Source organism: Barbatula barbatula (genome assembly GCF_947034865.1).
Source record: "Barbatula barbatula genome assembly, chromosome: 7".
Classification (NCBI taxonomy): domain Eukaryota; kingdom Metazoa; phylum Chordata; class Actinopteri; order Cypriniformes; family Nemacheilidae; genus Barbatula; species Barbatula barbatula.
The window spans coordinates 17,886,040-17,904,545 of NC_136770.1; the positions used below are offsets into that span (position 1 = coordinate 17,886,040).

The following is an 18,506-nucleotide window of genomic DNA, read 5'->3' on the forward strand; positions in this document are numbered from 1 at the left end:
CTCTCTCCCTCTCTCTCTCGCTCTGGCTCTGCGTGCTGGTGATAATAGGGCAGAGAGAAATGAACTCGCCAGTGTATAAGACACTTGATTAGTAATGGGTGATGGAACAGAACACACTTAGTTCTTGTAGCAAATGACGGACGGGGCACATTTAGGGGAGAGCGGTGTATTATGGGTATGTTATGTGATGAAGGTGAGGTAGCAAGATCAGAAGATAGTCGGATGGTGGTTGATGAGATGAAAGAAAGCGATGCAGTGCAGTGAGATCTCTGGAGACAGAGCTCAGATCTGTGCTTGATAAGTGCAGACAGAAACCTGGAGCGGGACACATTAAAATGTCATTCTGTTGAAGCACACAGATCTGGTTGACACTGTGAATGCAGTTAGCTCTTCTGTCAGTACATTGTTAGCTTGCTATTGACCAGGGATGTATTGAAGTTAAATAATGCTTGATTTTGCTTTCGTTGTACCGCACATTCATATTAAAATAGGACTAACAATGAATCTATGAATTAATTGTTGGTCATAATTTAATCAACCAGGTTTAAGTGTTGAGTAATCTCTTCTTATCTTAAATGCATTGAGTAATTAAAACTGAATTCAAAATAAGAACGATTTAATATCACTAATGAAAGAAACCTTATTTAATGCATTATTGCATTACTATCAATTCAAACATCTAAAATGATATGGAAAATGTATAAATAAAAACTAAGCTAAACTAAAACCAAAATAAAAATACATTCCACAATAGCAATATGAAAAGCAATATGAAAACATAATTCAAAATATTGATATAATTTAAAAAGAGACTTAAAGCAATAATCATTGTATAATCAATAGTATTAAGGTTTCATTGATACATTTGTTGATAAATAATTTTCACATCCCTTCATGAACAAGCTTTTTCTTTGGAATAGCTCACCGGTGCAAACCGAAAATGTCAAAGTTAGATTTTGCTGCATGTGGACCAGTGAAACCATTTAAAGCTTTTTTATTGTTTTGTGTGTGTTATGCAAATGAAAACTACACAACATTTCAAACTAGCAGAACAAAATGTATAAGTGCATGTATATTTTTAAGCATATTGTTTATTTAATTTAAGTAATTTTGTATTATAAAGTATACATTTAAGCTATAAATATTTTTCTCTCTTCATGGCTGTCTGAGATGTGTGTTTGATGAAGTGAATTAAATAAAAAGGATTCCATCTGCTCAGTTCTCCACCACTCAGCTCATCTCCCCTCAGACCCCATCCCTCCATCTTCCTCTTTTATCTTCAGTAAAGGAGCTGTGCAGCTGGTAGAAATAGATATCGATGCAGTCTTCCTCAGGGGGTTTTACCTCACAACTGTTAAAGCAGTTATACGGTGGTTACATCCAGAGAAACACATCAGCTTGACTTCGTGAGAGAGAAATACTGCATTAAAGTTCTGGAAGTTTGTGTTCTGGCCTGTTTGTTGTTATTCTTTTCTGTGCGGCTTTTCTAATTATCCCAGAATAAAATAAATTGATGTTTTGTCTTCTCTCTCATTTCAGATTTGACGGCAATTTTAATACCAATGTTTCAAAGACCATCAGCTGTGATCGCCTGTCCCCGACTGTCAATAGCCGAGCTTTCAACCCGGGACGAGACCTTAACTCTGGTGTGTAAGCACTCACACACACAAACTTCAAAAGCGAAAGCCAATTTTCACTTTGCCAGTGGCTGCTATGGCAACCATTTGCAAAGAACAATATTGCTTTTCTGACGTCAAATCTTCAAAGGTTTTTTATTAACCTTATGAGCGAGACAGATGCACGGGGCTGTCAAATGCCTGACCTTGATCGTTTGGATGTGGAATTACTTTATTTTCTCTCCTCTCATCTGTTTTCATTTCCCCTCTTTGAATTGACCGGTGCTTTCTTACCCTTTCTATCAGGAAGTGTTTTTTTTCCAGTCAAAGCCAAAAACACTCCCTTGATATCCAGATTGTAATCACTTTTGTAATTTAGTTCATGTTTTGTGGACTGATTTTTTTTAAATGAGAAAACAAGTGTTATCGCCTATTGTTTTCTCATGTACATTTCAGGGTTCGGTTCTGAATGCAGTTTTCGCTTTTTGTCTCTTTCAGCCATTATGTTTAAGACCTCATCTGTCCCTCGTTCTGGCCTCGTGCACATACGCTCTCACTCCACAACATATTATCCCAATTCATCTTCGTGCACATGCTTATTTTTGTAAGGTAGACATTGGGAGTTCACGTTACCGTTCTCCCTCCATTTGTCATTGAAACTGACCCCTGTAACCATGCAGGCAGTCATCAGTTACATTTGATCCGTGTTAGTCTAAACATTGATGAAAAGCCAAGGGGGAGGGAGAGAGGAAACAATTTAGAAAGAGGAAAATCATGGAGAACAGAGGAGTAAAGTAGATGTTGTTGTAAGGTTCGATTGTGAGAAATGTATTGCTCTTTATTTCCCAGAATTCTTTTGTGTTGTTCTAAATGTCATAATTGTCCCAGTGTTTTTCTATGATAATTTGTCTTAACCAGATGCATAGCTAGGCTGCAGTTTTCCCCCACACTGAACCCAGTAAAATGTAATGTACAGTTAGGACCTGGATTTTGTACTTCAGTGTGGGCAGACCTAATGCAAGTTGCACAAAATAAATAGAAACCACATGGTTGAAAATGTATTACTCCTTGATTTGTTTGGCTTATCCGAACAAAACCTGTTTTTAAGATATACAGATTTATGGATGTGTTGTTGCTTTATCATGTAATGCAATGTGTAAAACAGCATCTCAAATTGCATACTTGCAGTATGCGAAGTAATAAGAAAGTACATACTTATTAGTTTTGAACTACCGTCCAAAGGTTTAGGATTACTTATTGATTATGTTTTCTTACGTTTTTTGCCTTTTCCTCATTATTGAATACAAATCAATCATTTAAAAAAATGAAAATATGTTTTCACAATTATATTTTGTCTACAAAATTCATTTAAAATAGATAATATCTATATAAAATAGAAATGTACGTAAATCACATTCATTTTATAATCACAAAATACCTTTCAGTCAAGTGATCCTACATTTTTGAAACATTGTGCATCATACTTGAGCCCCACAGTAACCCCCACGTTTGCATCGTTTTGCATGTAAGCTTTACCTATGGGGTTCAATTCATAACCTTAAACATTCATTTATTGCCAACATTAAAAAAAAGAAAAAATGGAAATAGTTACCTACATCCCCTGGGCTCCTTTCGGCTTACTATCGTGTACTATGATTTGTTTGTCTGACTAATTCTTACATCCCTAGTCGAGACAACGTTTACTTTATCAGTGTTGTCAAGATACTCAAATCTGAGTAGAATGTACTTCCTCTACTTATAGCCCGTGTACACCAGGAAGCACACAACAATTCCTATTGGCTGGATGGCAGAAGGTTTAAAACGGCGACTCGTGCCGCTTTGTCATTTCAAGCTTATCGGAGTCCAGGAAAGTGACAGCGCTTTAGTCAAGTGAACATTTAAAGGCTTGAAAGTTTAGAGGAAATGAGAGACTCTCACCTCATGACTGTGGTTCTCAGCTACTCTAAACACTGGATGTTGGATTAAGCACTCTGGGGCGACATGTGTGTATGATTTCCAAGCCGTCAACATGCTTCAAAGTTTCTGTTTATAATTTGGGTGCAGATTGATGGCCGTATCGCACTAGTGCAAGGTTGGGACGGCTGTTTGTGCTTAGCATCTTTCTCTTCCTCCGCAGGTTTCTGCTGTAATTTGATTAACTGTGTTTAGTGTGATCTGAATTAGGAATGGCTGTCCTGTGTCTCCGTGGGACTTAACGTTGACATATACACTGATAAATCATCTCCTTATATTATGTTTCATTTGACCAGTTCTGTGTGATCTTTGATTTTTTGAGGGCAAGACAGATGCTATATATCTCTCTCTCTCTATATGCACAATATGGCACATCTATATGGCATTTTTGTGGGGGCTGGTCGTACTAAACATCTTTCTGGGAAGGCTTTCCACTAGATGTTGGAACACAGCTTTAAGGATTTGCTTTCAGGCACTGGTCAGGCAGTGATTTTGGTAGATGGGGTTTGGCTCACAGTCGGTGTTCCAATTCATCCCAAAGGTGATCAGTGGAGTTCAGGTCTGGGCTTCGTCCAGGCCAGCGAGGTTTTTCCTCACCAGACTCAGTAAATCATTTCTTTATGGACGTACAGGGACCTTATAATGCTGAAAAAATAAGCAAACTTTTGAAAACACACAATTCACTAGTATGTCATATTTTTGGCCATGTAGTGTAGATGAGCGTTGCTTGCTTGTTCCACAAAAGCAACACGGCTCGATTCAGGAGGACTTTCTGTGTCATTAAGAACACCAAATGGATTTATGGAGAAATGAGCTGTTTCTGAAAAACACATCCTTTGTACGCTGTCGTTTTGAAATGAACGGAACATGTCCAACCCCAGACTTTTGGTTCAGATCACTAAAGCACCTCAGTTCGTACACTCCACAGAAAGTCAAAGACATTCATCCTCTCTATATGATTTTACATCGGTTGTTATTAAGATTCAAGTAATCTTGACTCGGGTACATTTTGAACTGATATAAGCAGACACGTGCACTTTGGGAATTTGCAGGCACGGAGACTTCAGCCGTCATGTGATTCTCTCGCCCATTTCTAACGTCAGCTCTAATCCTATTAATCCACGGGCGGAATAACCCCCGGCTCAGGTGGGATAACCGTTGTGATGGTCGACCCCTGTGATAATTTCCGCTTCTTGTTAGGGGACCCTCTTGACTGTCGTTCTTCCACTAACATCTCGTCTTTTCTCATTTTCATTCCCACTTTTGTTCCTCTTTTGCCGGCTCTCGTTAAATAAATATACACTTAAATTGATGGCTGCGGAGTGGGGATGACTGCGTTTCTGGAAAGGATCAGCTTGTCTGGGCTCAGGCCATCACGCTGCTGAGACCTGTTCAACTTAAACTAACCCACTTGCTGCCCGCGAAAGGAATTTAAAGGGACCGTTCCACAAAATTTTTATTTTTTTCTCATGTCAGTCCAGAACTAAATGGTTTTTGCTGCTCTTGCCATATAGTGCATGTCAAATTTTGTAAATATGTCAAGTTACAAAAATGACGAAAAGATGCATGCTTGGAAAAAGCGTTTATGTTTTTTTTTTGTTATTTATGAAGGTTTAGAACCCCTGGTCACCATTTACATTTATTGTATGTAAAAAAAACGGTAAACATGTTGCTAAACATCTTTTGTGTGAATCATGAAAGGAAAAGCATACAGGTTTAAAAACAACTTGAGACTTAAGTAAATTATTGCGTTTTTTGTTGTAATGAATGTACATACATTTAATATTGTTTATATTCTTTTTGAACGATTTTAAGGGCTGATTGTTTTTGCAAATTTTTGCCTTTATGTACCAAATTACCGTGTAAATTTACATTTAACAGTTGCTGTATTTTATCACAATTCGTGTTTAAGGTGAAATAGTGTTTATAACATAATTCTGTTTAAAACAATTTTAGTGTTGGCAGACAACCTGAAGTCCAATCCAGGGATCAAGTGGCAGTACTTCAGCTCAGAGGAAGGCATTTTCACTGTGTTTCCTGCTCACAAGTTCCATTGCAAGGGCACATATGAGCACAGAAGCAGGCAAGCAAGCACACACACACACACACACACACACACACACACACACAGACACAATTTTAAGGTTTTACCATCAACTCGTATAAGTGCTCTTACTGTAGCTGCTATGAAATGTACCTTTTTGATTGGTCCTCATTTGTTAGGAAAATATTTTTTTAGCAGTATTTTACAGGCATGAAATTATAATGTTTTGTTTTTCCCCGTTTATTGGATTATTTCCAAAATAAAGAATTCATTTCAGCTCTTTTTGCAGCTTTTCACTAAAGATCCAAGCAGCTAAGTGCCTTTCTTGCTAAGTGCTCAAAAAACTGTCAAAGTCAAGGGTTTGTCGTCTTGTGTGGCAAAGCATAAATTAAACTCTTGGAAGTTCTTTAGGCCAGTTACATTAAGCCTCATGCCCTTGACTGTAATACACGGTCGTGTTTTGCTGCTGTTCCCAAACTCACCACCACTTGTAGGATGTTACACAGTAGGGTATTTGGGAAATATAGCTTTCATTGTAAATTATTCGCTTTTCTTCTTTCTCTGAATGCTGGAGATGAAAACAGTGTGTTTTGCTTCCAAAAGCATCACGATAGAGAGCAGGATTTCTTGCACAAACACTGTGGTAAGGAGAGCAGGAGTTACGCCAGTATAGCTCTTGGCGCCTTTCCGTCAGAGTCCAGGAAAAGAAGGTCTGCATTTCGTAAATAAAGGTGTCTTTACATAGCCAGGTTGTGGCTAATCTGTGCCTGCTCAAAATTCAGTGAAATGACATAATGCAACAAAAAATCACAACTGCATTATTCTACCTCAACTCCCACTAAGGCTGTGTGATGTTGCATTGGTTCTGTGTACATTTTTACATTTATTTATTTGGCAGGGATGTTTTTCCAACGCAAATCACAAATGAGGGATCATTTAACATTTGATCTTAGAAGACAACAAAAAGCTTAATACTGTATAGTATAAAAACTAAATTAAATTGTTGGTTTAATATGCAAACATATTTTTCGGTGCATTCATTTCAAGTTGTGGTTCAGTATACCACGATAATTTAACAAATTTAAGTTGTGCAGTTCAAAGTTCTCTCCTATGTTGATTATTTTTAGTAATTTTTGTTCCATGACTTACATTGTGTTCAAAATATTTCAATGCCCAGTATTCTGTATTGTATTGAATTGTGTACTGTTTTGAATTGTTATCATTACGTCCCTATTTGTTTCCTGTTTACAAATTTTGTATATCTCATAACATAACATGCTGCTTTTTTACCACCCTTAAAGCAACTTCTTTTGTTTTTGTATGTTTACAGGCCTGTATATGTGTCAGCAGTAAGGCCACAGTCAAAGCACATAGTAGTTATCATAGACCATGGTGCCTCTGTTACTGAGACCCAACTCCAGATCGCCCGCGATGCCGCCCTCATCATCCTAAACTCAATTGACGAACATGATAAAGTATGGAAATGACATGATAATCATATAGCGCCGACTGATTTTGTCGTTACTAATAAGGGCGTATAATTTCTCTTTCTCAGATCTCTGTGTTGACGGTAGCAGATGCGGTACGTTCGTGCTCTCTGGATCAGTGCTACAAGAGCTTCCTCTCACCTGCTACCAGTGAGACCAAGAGGAAGATGAGCACCTTCATCAACAACATTAAAGCTTCTGACAGCTCTACCCAGCATGCACTGGGCTTCCAGAAAGCCTTTCAGTTGTTAAGGAACACAACTAGTGTCACCAGACAGCTCACTAGTAAGAGACAAGGTTATATTTAATGGGTTATTACAAATATGACGTCTTATTTTGATTAAGTTTTTGTACTCTTTTGAGTTGTATGATCAAAGAACCTGTATAAAATGCTTGGCTCTTCTGAGCACAAAAGAAGATATTTTGAAGAATGTACAGTTTTGGGGCACCAATTACTGCAAGAGTAGTTTTTTTCTACTATGGAAGTCAATAGTGCCCCAGAATTGTATGGTTTTAAACATTCCTCTAAATATCATTCTTTGTGTTCAGGTCAAAGACAAACGAAAACTTGACTGTCAGTATAAGCTGATACACTTTTCATTTTTGGGTAAACCAAATCCTTTTTGCTTTAGCTATTGGGTAAACAAGCAACAAGAAAAGGCAAGAAAATCACACTGGTGTTTTAAGGTCATTTCATAAATTCAGGTTTTCTGATTTATCAAGTGAATTTGGCAGAAAGAATATTATTTTATTATTATTATTATTATGAATTACTATTATTGTGTAAATTTGTGGCAGCATGTCCCGATCATATGTTACTTCATAATGAACCTGTGTTCAGTGAACTGTTTGTATTCGGTTTACCGGTGGAAATTAATGGTCAAAGATTTGACTGATATTAGATTTAAAAGTAACTTTCTCAGAACACCCCAATTTTTTTTTACTGTCTTGAAGTCACCATAAGAGTCAATGTTTGTATACAGTTGATGATGCAAATGATTCATCATCATAATATTAATATTATCATATTTTTTTCTTCTCACAGAAACAGACATGGTGATAATCTACCTGTCGTCTGGCATCACCACGCGAGATTCATCCGAGCATGAAAAAAGAGCGACGCTTAGCGTCGTCAAAGAGGAGAACCGCCACCTCAACAACTCCGTCATGATCCTCACCTACGCTCTTATGAACGGTGAGATGTCGCCTAAAGATAAACCTTCTCATAGCTTTTTGTCTCACGGCCCACACGAACAAGCATATTGAACACCTGTGTGCGTGTTTGTGTTTTTCCAAATGTGCTCAGCTGTTTTTATGCCCCTTCTTCTTTCTTCTCTGTTCGCGTGCCTGCCGTAAGAAAGCATTCCCATTATTGCTGTCCTCAGATGTTTCTCTCCCTGCATGTATTAGCCTGACATTAGCATACATTAGTTTGGCATCATGAAAATTAAAACGCATATTATCGAATAGAAGAAAGAGAAATAGGACAATGCATCAAAGGCCGTACACATGAAAGAGTGACGGGGGCTTTTTTCTAGCATTAGATGACTCACAGATATGATTCGGGTTGATTAGCATGGAGGGTAGAAGAGGGTAATGCTAGTTTGCCCAGTTATTGTGAGGCTATGAACGGCACCCACACATGCTCTGTTAACCAACGGAATCGCTTATATTTTCCTTTTTATGTTATTTATGACGAAGTTGCTTATATTTTTCTGTTTATGTCATTTGACATCATTGTTAAATATTGACTAGTTTAAACCTGTCTATAGTAACCAAAGTTTGTTCTTGTGTAGTAAAACTATAGTACACACAATTTAACATTGTTTAATAGAGTAACTGTAGTTTAAATATGAAAGTTGTGGTAATGTAAAACCATAACTAATTTTCATAATGATAATGATGGATTGAGGTTGATATTAGCAATTTTGCAAATCCTAGTAGTGAACTGAATGATGATTGTGAATGACTGCACATGCTAACTTCGTGTTGCTAAGCTAACGTGAACTCATCTTTTTGGTTAAAAAGTGCTGTGAAATATATGTTTGGCCCTCAGAGCTTCTTGCAGTGCATTCTGGGATTGTAGAGCTCATCGCAACGCATTCTGGGATATTACAATGGGTCCACAAAATGTGGACAAGAGTAGCTTTAAAATGTTGCTACAGATATTTATAAAAACAATTCCAGTCAGGATCATGTCGTCGCTGTCGAGCTGAAAACTAGTTTCATTGAAACACTACTTTTGAGAAAATAGAAAAACAATATATTGTTTAAGGAGCTAAACACTATGATCAAAATTGAAGCTCTTTTAAATCTCGTTTATTGGTTAAATATTTGTAAAATCCACCGACAAACTTAAAGAAATGGTTTATGATAAAATAGAGAAATGAGGTTCTCACCCGACTGCGACGATATGACGCCTGTCTAGGTTTTCTGCTGCCGTTCAGTTGACCTTTACAGTTCGTCTTTTCTGCTTTTTTCTGAGACAGAGGGTGTAACTGGACTTAAGGAGTTGGCTTTCTTGCGAGACCTAGCCGAGCAGAATTCTGTGAAATATGGCGTTCCGGATCGTTCCACACTGCCCGTCGTGAAGGGCAGCATGATGGTTCTGAACCAGCTAAGTAACCTGGAGACCACCGTGGGACGCTTCTACATCAACCTGCCAAATCGAATGATAGACGTGGCCTCCTTTAGCCTGCCTTACACAGACCAGATGGGAGACGGTAAGAGAAGATCCCGCTGTTGCTGCGTAAATATTACGTCTGACACCTTTGCGGTCAAAGCACTAAACCAGCCAGCTCTCCCATGGTATTACATGTGTAAGCAGAGCCAAAAGACACAAGTGTAACGTCTGCTCTTATGAGACACTTCTATTATTTTTCGCATGCAGTTGTCTGCTTTCCAATTTCTTGCGAATATTGAGAATAAAATCACATTTAAAGGGCAAGCAGTCAAGACATGAAATGTTATGTTTTTATAAATTTGATAATATGATTATTACCTTTCTATCATTTCCTTTTAGGCTTTATCATGACCGTCAGTAGGCCATGCTACTTTGGAAACCTGCTGCTGGGTGTTGTTGGAGTAGACGTGAATCTGGCGTACATACTGGAGGATGTCACCTACTACCAGGACTCGCTGGCCTCGTATACCTACCTCATAGACAATAAAGGTATGGAGATGCATGTGCGGTTATCTCATTATTTCTGCCCAAAATGTCTGCCTGTGTCACATTGGATTGCCCTATGATCCTAAATTTGACTTGCTGATTTTACCATGGTATGGGCGGTCTTATTTTCATAGCCATTCCAATTTCATGGACTCAAAACACTGGACAGAAAGCCATTAACCTTTAAAAGTCCATTAGGGGAAATTGGCTGTCCCACGTTTGAGCCAGCACGGCTGGCATCATGTACATTTTTTGGGTCAGGCACAAAAAAACTTTAAAGTCAGTGGTTTTTAACCTAAAAGCAAAGATAAACACAAATATTATTAGGGATGGAACGAGGCAGGTTGATTCAACTGACAATTCAAGTCACTTGAGATGTTGAATGAATCCCGATACAGTACATATTTTGAACAGCAGGGGTCGCTGTGTTTACTGCAAACTTGGAATATGTAGATATGCTGATATTTATTTTTAGGAATCCAAGTTAGGAAAAAAGGAAAGTTAGGAAAGACTTAGTTAGTTTACATTAAATAGACTTTTGTATTCATCCGTTTTGATTTGATTTGGATTTATTTTATTTGCATTTAGTTTTGTTATTTGACAAAGAAATGTGCAGGAACTTGTTCATTTCTAATTTGTATCAACTCATTTTGTCAAAAATAAAGCGTGAACAAATCGCGTTGTGACATCATAATTGTGAATCAAATCGCACCGTGAGCTAAAAAAAGTTTCATCCCTAAATATGATATTTGTATATTTTTAATTTATTTCATATATTCATATTCACAAAAATACAATTAAAGCTTTTGGACCTTATTTTACTTCTATGTATAGTTTTTAATCATGTTCTAACGCAGTGTCTGTCATATAATAAATAACACACATCTTTGAGAAAGTTAAAAAGCAGAGTTAACCTCTGATTCATACATATTAAACAAATTCATTATGTCCCAGAAATTGCCACTTTGGCCAAAAAGATTGTTTTATTACGTATGTAATAACATTATAGTGATTATGTGTTCCTGGGAGTATAGAGTCTGTGCTAATGGCAGAGATAATAACGTGGCACCTGCTGTCTCCAGCTGTCCGCTGAAGGGATGGGCTGAAAGCTCATCTGACATGCCCTGCTTCTTGTGCCATAGATTTTTGGAAAGCAACCAAACATTGGCTTTCATTATATGGACACAAAACTACAGAGACTCTTTCACAGAAGAAAGAGTCAACTACAGTATTTAAACATCAACACTGGTGTTCAAAAACTTCTAGGAAAAAGGGGCATGTAACCCCTTATTTACGATCTAAAATTATAGAGGTGGTATTTTGAAAATAAAGTTTTGCCTTTGATTTAGATGTTACTCACTTTTGTACACGTTGCAGGCTACACCCTCATGCACCCGTCACTAACTCGTCCTTACCTGATGACCGAAGCTCCTCTCCACACAGACATCATCCATTATGAGAACATCCCTGGCTTTGCTGACGTGCGTCAAAACATCCTTAGGTGAGGGATCATGGGATATCTGTCTCTGTACTACTGTACATTCATTTATGCCTTATAACAATGTTATATGACATGTTTTGTTTTTCCTGCTAGTTTGCCTCTGGGCAGTCAGGTCATTGCTGTGCCCGTCAACTCATCTCTGTCCTGGCACATGAACCGTCTGCGTGACCTCAGTCGAGATGCTTACAACGTCAGCTATGCCTGGAAACTGGTATGAAATTCATAGACATTGGTAGAAATGGTATTACTTTTGGTATCCTTTGATTTGTTTTTATACATGCTCCTGATGTCACTTCTCTAATTTGCAGGTACAGGACACGTCCTTTATTTTGTGTATAGTGTACGTTCAGCCCGAAATCCCAGTGAAGCAACTCAAAAATCTAAACACGGGTCCCAGCAGTAAACTCCTGTACCATCGGCTGGATCTGCTGGGACAGCCCAGCTCCTGCCTCCACTTTAAACAGCTCGCTACAGTCGGTGAGCTAACATGATATCTAAAATCATCAATCTGTTGGAAAAACGTGTTGTCATCGTAAATGAATCATAACCTAATAATTGTTAGGTGCTGATATAAAAAGCAAACTGTTTTCTCTGGATTTTCTTCTCAGAGAGTCCCACAGTGATGTTGTCCGCTGGCAGTTTCTCTTCTCCTTATGAGCACTTGAGTCAACCCGAGACCAAGCGCATGGTGGAGCACTACACAGCTTACCTAAGTGACAACACCCGTCTCATAGCCAACCCGGGCCTGAAGGTACACACACACGCCCGTCTCAATGACAGCTCCAGCCCACCAGGGCCTTTGCTTGAATAAGCTCAGCAATATCTTTCACAGTCAGTGGTCACAGAGTTTGTTTTGTATTAATTACTTCAGCATGTTGGCAACGCGCCTCTCCCTATTAGTTCTGCTTTTCCATTAGAGAAGATAAATAACTGTAGGGAGTACAGTGAATCAGCCTTTACATTTTGCAGACGAATTGTTAAACACCCCCTCCTATGGTCTTTTAGTCTTCTGTGAGGAACGAGGTGATGGCCACCAGTCACGTGACAGATGAATGGATGAGTCTTATGGAGATGAGCAGCCTGAACTGCTACATTGTTCGCCGTTACATAGCAACGCCCAATGGTGTGCTGCGGATTTACCCTGGTTCACTCATGGACAAAGCATTCGACCCCACCAGGAGGCGATGGTAAGATCTGAGTCTCGGGACGGTGGTCTCCGAACTCTTAGGTGGATGGAGATGAACAGATATATCAGTCTGGTGACTGGGAAAGAAAGCTGTTGATTTCTGTGTATTGTGTGAAACTGTAAGCGAACTGAGGATGCACCGCCAGTCGTTTTCAGCATTTCATTTTGACAAAATGTGAAGAATAAAATAAAAACATCAGAGTCATTTTCACAATTGCTGTATGTGGTATAATAACCATTGAACTTCTGTCTGTTCAGGTATCTCCACGCTGTCGCCAATCCTGGTCTCATCACTTTCACTGGTCCATACCTGGATGTGGGTGGGGCGGGCTATGTGGTCACCATCAGTCACACTATCCATGCCTCTAGGTCAGTTGTTTGAGAGTCAAATTTAGAGTCTTGTTTAATGCAAGATAAGGACACGGGCAGTTGACAAATATACTGTATATGTGGCCTATGGTGTGACAGCAAATATTTTATAAAGTATTTTGTATAAATAGTGTGTTTATTTATATATTGATTTATCTTCATTCTTATTTTTTTCTACATTTTTGCTGTCACACCTATAGATGCATTTACGGTTTATTTGTCACGTACCCACTACATATTTCTTGTAAAATGTGCACAAGTTGGTTTCCAAAATGGCTCTTATCAAACAAGCTTGCAAAACACTGAATGCGACTCGCTCTTTAAAAATCTGTAGCTTTTGCCTTGCTATTGCCATCTCTGTTCGAAACTTAAAATTAAAAGCGCAGTGACTCTCTTGAATTTCTACCTGACAGCACAAACTATGACACAAATACTACTTTTTGTTAAAAACGTGTTTTTTTAAATGTTTTTTTTTATCCAAAAATGTAACGGATTGCAGCTTTTTAGACAAACTGTTTCGCACACACGCACACGCGCGTGTGTGTATGTTCGCTGGCTAGCTGTCTAGCTTTTCAGACTGACACAGTTGTGAGAACAGCATAGTCCGGCGGAGTGATACAAACAGTCAGTGAAGTGGTACCCGTGGTGATACTGGTGTAATATTGCATGGCTCTCAGCCAATCGGATTCAAGAACCCGGAAGAACTGTTGTATAATATACATTTATTTGAATATAAATTAATTAAAATATAAGTTGTTATATTATTAGCCACTAGCCAGACCGATCAACATACACAGACCGCAAGTTAACTTTGGGCAAGGTGCATGCGTCCGATGAAACCATCTATATTATTTTGTATCTGCTGCCCATCTAAAGAAAGTGTAGTTCACTTACTAAATGTATCTGTTATAGATGAAGAGCAGCAGTGTTATCACTGCAAATGGTTCGTGCTTGGTGCCGTGCATCTGTGTATAGTTGTGTTTAAAGATATGATGAAACTCTCTGAAACTGGAGGTATTCCAGAATGTCTGGTGTAGATAAAACGTGTTTTGCCTTCACATTTTTTCCAATCAGTACTCTCTTAACGGAGTATTCACAACCATAATTCAAGTGTTTATATTCTGTTACGTTATACTTGAAACAATGGATTCATTTTTTGAAGCTTACATTTTTTTGTTTTGGTATGGTACTATTTCCCGAAGTTAACTTCCGGTCTGTGTTTGGTTACATATAACAAGTTATTTCAAATAAAATGTTTACTAATATTAATTTATATGAATATTTTATGGTATTTTGTATTCAATTAAATGTAAACTACTCATCAGTTGTGTTGGGCCTGTGGGGTGGTGGTTGGTGTGCATGCTCCAGATCAGGGGTCTCCAACATGGTGCCCGTGGGCACCTGGTAGCCCGCATGAACTCTGTAAGGTGCCCGCTAAACACAGAGCTCACCAATAATGCTCAAGACAGTTGACAAATCTGTGACTATACAGATCCGCCAAGTACATCGTTATGAAAGGTTATTATTAGCAAGTGTTATAAGCTTTAATATCTGAAAGAAAACTGAATTTGGTTCTGTGAGTGTGAAAAAAAGGCATCACATGTTTAAAGTTTGAATATATGTTATCATCAAGAAGCCCTCTAGAGGATTTTAGATATTTTAGTAGCCTTCGCTTACAAAAAGGTTGGAGACCCCTGCTCCAGATGCATATGGGCTGTAGACCTGCGGGGACCTAGGTTCGAGTCCGACCTGGGTCATGTCCTGATCCCACACCCTTACCTCTCATCCCTATTCTCCTGTCTACTCTCCACTTCCCTATATGTGGAAAAAAGGAACAAAGATTCTAAACCTACTCAACAGTTATTGATTCTTTGCCGAGGTCTACAGGAAGCAACGTTTGTTTATGTTGTTTCTGCTGATAACGTCTATATGCCCTTACTCGTCTCATTGTTACTATATTTACTTCCTTTTACAGTTCCCAGATTGCCTCAGGGTCCACGGTAGCAGTTATGGGTATTGACTTCACTCTGCGCTACTTCTACAAAGTTCTGCTGGACCTTCTGCCCATCTGCAACCAAGACAAGGGCAACAAAATCCGGTAAGGTCTCCCCACCTTTTATCCCCCACCTCCACCCCAGGCCAACTTTGTTTGTCTCTTCTCTGACTCTCTTGAGGGTATGCCAAGACCCCAGCGTCCTGGCTGTGGTGTCCGGTGTAGCGCCTGAAGCTGTCGATGCCCCACAGAGGCTCTTTAAAGCTCTTTCAAATGAAACTAATCAGATTTGCTTCTGTTGGAAAAGAGGCATTCTTTTAGTCTTCCCTGCATGCCTCTAAGCCCTCTCTTTCAGAATAGAATGAGATAGACTGAGAAGGATCTGAGGTGGGGATGAGGGAGGGGTAGACATACAGAGAGGAGATAAGAGAGTAGAATGAGATTTTTTTCAGTGATACCAGATACATTTTTATAGCATATAAAGTGGCATGATAAAAGGGATATTTCACCCAAAAATAAACATTCCATCATCATTTATTTCACCCGTGTGGTGTTCAAAACCTGTATATGATATTTTGAGAAAGGTCTGTGTGGTTTTATGTCAATACAATGGAAATCAAAGGTGTCCAATGTTGTTTGGTTGTAACATTCTTCAAAGAAATGTATGTTCACCAATAAAAGAAAGTCACACAGGTTATGCATACATTGGAATAACATGATGAAAAAGTATTTCACCTTCAAAATAAAAAGTATTTCATCATTACACCCCCTCTTTTCATTCCAAACCTACATGACTTTATTTCTTGTGCAGAACACAAAAGAAGATATTTTGAAAAATGTTGGTAACAGAACTGGTCAGCCCCCCACTTCTACGTTTACCAATGCAACATTAACAATGCAAGGTTAAAAACATTCTTCAAAATACCTTTGTGTTCTGCGGAGGAGAAAGTAAGTCTTACAGGCCTGAAATGACAAGAGGGTAAGTAAATGATAACAGAATTTTCATTTTGAAGGTGAACTACTCCTTTAAGGACCCTCAATCCAAAATATGTGCATTAGGAATCAAAGCACTAATACAAACTACTTATACTTAAAATGAAAGAAAGGATCACTGTTTAAGAAATTACTGAACTGACACACGTGGAGATAAACAGATTAGAGCTGCATTCCAGACACATCCTGTTATGTTAGGTGCCAGTAGCCTTGTTTTCCCCTTTCCCTTTTCTATCCTGCCTTCTCATTGTTAATTTCTCAACTGTTTCTAACCTTTATTCTCCTTCTTTCTTCCCCCTTAATGCTTCCTCTCTTTATCTGTCTGTGCTGTTCTTTGAGTTTTCACCGCTTTTGGTCACTAAGCAGGATTAGTGAGGTGGAATGTCCCAGTGTGCCACCGCCATCATAATAATGTGATGTGTTGTGAACTGCAGCTGCTAGACTGTGAACTGACAGGAAAACATACAGCCTCAAAGGCCTTGTTTACACCTTGTCATTGGATTTCGAATGTCAAACACAGATACACACACAGTCTGTTTTTGATTGTCGGTTGATATTGTCTTTCTTTGTTTTTCTTGCCACATGAAGTTGTTTCATCATGGAGGACAGAGGGTATCTTGTAGCCCATCCAACACTGATCGATCCAAAGGGTCACGCTCCGGCGGAACAGCAGCACATTACCCATAAGGTAAAAGAAAATGGATCTAAGATCAAACTCGCCACCCTCTTAAATAAGAAAACCAGCCTGTGCTATTGTTCTGCAATATTCCTTTTTAAATGTGGTTATCAAGCTGAAAAGGGAAAGTGGTTTATCAGCTTTTCTTCTGTTTTGCTTGACTTTAGGAGCCCCTAGTGGCCAATGACATTCTCAACCATCCCAACTTTGTGAAGAAAAACCTGTGTAACAGTTTCAGCGATCGGACCGTGCAACGCTTCTATAAATTCAACACCAGCATTGTGGTATGTTGGATTATCAAATTATTATTTGGATTATGATTTATTTCATCTGCCGACTGTCGTCGGTGTAGAGCTGGTTTTTGAGCTTTGTCAAGGATTGTCAGCTTCATGTATGAATGATATTAGAACGCCACCAAGTGGTTGTACTAATAACAGTTGAAGCATTTTTTATACGAAAAGGACTTTAATTCTTTACCTTAAGGTTTTTAATGAGAACAACGTGCTATATGAATGTAAAACATCTTTCCTATTACATTGTTTACATATGTATCTTTTTATTTTCAAGGGTGATCTGACAAACCTAGTGCATGGCAGTCACTGCTCTAAGTACAGACTCACGCGTATCCCAGGAACCAATGCATTTGCTGGCATCGTGAATGAGACGTGTGATTCGCTGGCATTCTGTGCGTGCAGTACCGTGGATCGCCTCTGTCTTAACTGCCACAGGTACAGTTTGACTTCTGCACACCTCTGCCAGTAATACATTATATTTGAAACAAAAATGTCATATTTTTGGCTAATGATATTGAATAAAATAGTGTTTTAAAGAAATGGGCATGCCAAATTAATAAAATATATAAACAATTTGTCGATTTTAAAGTGTAGCCTTTAATTGAAAACTAAACTCTTTACCCTGATATTGTATGCATCTCTAGAGCAATTATAGCTATTGGATGTAGAATGATAATAATTCTAATAAAAGAATATTAGAACAACACTAATCTCAGGAGAAATGAAAAAATAGGTCATGGTTGTTCTATTGACAAAAAGGGATGGGAGTCTTCTGTACTGTTCTAATAGTTCACCAGTCTTTCATTCTAATGACTAGGTTGTGTCATACAATAAAAGCAGGTTAAACAAATATCTTGCGTATGTGTAATGTTGCTATTTGCTAGCTTGCAATAATTGTTTTTCATATGCTCCTCAGAATGGAGCAGAATGAATGCGAGTGCCCATGTGAGTGCCCCCTAGAGGTGAATGAGTGCACTGGAAACCTCACCAATGCGGAGAACAGGTAAACCGCTGAAACTTATTTTATTGTTTTGTAAATAAAGTCCATTTACATGAAGTCACATGAACGTGATATTTTGCGAAGCAAAGGTTTCTCCTTTGCATTTGTAGTATTCTATATTATTAATTCAAGCTCATGACTGAGCACTACAGAGAGTCCAGACTCTCATCAGCATGCACTGGAATTAATCTCACTTAGTCCCCCC

The 18,506-nt window shown here is 38.5% G+C and overlaps 1 protein-coding gene across 1 annotated transcript in view; it reads left to right on the forward strand.

Annotated features, from left to right (window-relative positions):
• The window catches only part of cachd1 (cache domain containing 1), a 64,509-nt gene that overhangs the window by 38,232 nt on the left and 7,771 nt on the right, over positions 1-18,506 (forward strand). Inside the window, exons 4-21 of the mRNA XM_079460848.1 lie at positions 1,540-1,646; positions 5,547-5,673; positions 6,965-7,109; positions 7,190-7,406; positions 8,167-8,316; positions 9,611-9,844; positions 10,144-10,293; positions 11,668-11,791; positions 11,885-12,002; positions 12,100-12,268; positions 12,400-12,542; positions 12,797-12,978; positions 13,236-13,346; positions 15,322-15,444; positions 16,921-17,020; positions 17,176-17,292; positions 17,576-17,736; positions 18,218-18,304. Of these exons, the coding sequence (XP_079316974.1) occupies positions 1,540-1,646; positions 5,547-5,673; positions 6,965-7,109; positions 7,190-7,406; positions 8,167-8,316; positions 9,611-9,844; positions 10,144-10,293; positions 11,668-11,791; positions 11,885-12,002; positions 12,100-12,268; positions 12,400-12,542; positions 12,797-12,978; positions 13,236-13,346; positions 15,322-15,444; positions 16,921-17,020; positions 17,176-17,292; positions 17,576-17,736; positions 18,218-18,304 (2,565 nt within the window). The remainder of the gene's footprint in view (positions 1-1,539; positions 1,647-5,546; positions 5,674-6,964; positions 7,110-7,189; positions 7,407-8,166; positions 8,317-9,610; positions 9,845-10,143; positions 10,294-11,667; positions 11,792-11,884; positions 12,003-12,099; positions 12,269-12,399; positions 12,543-12,796; positions 12,979-13,235; positions 13,347-15,321; positions 15,445-16,920; positions 17,021-17,175; positions 17,293-17,575; positions 17,737-18,217; positions 18,305-18,506) is intronic.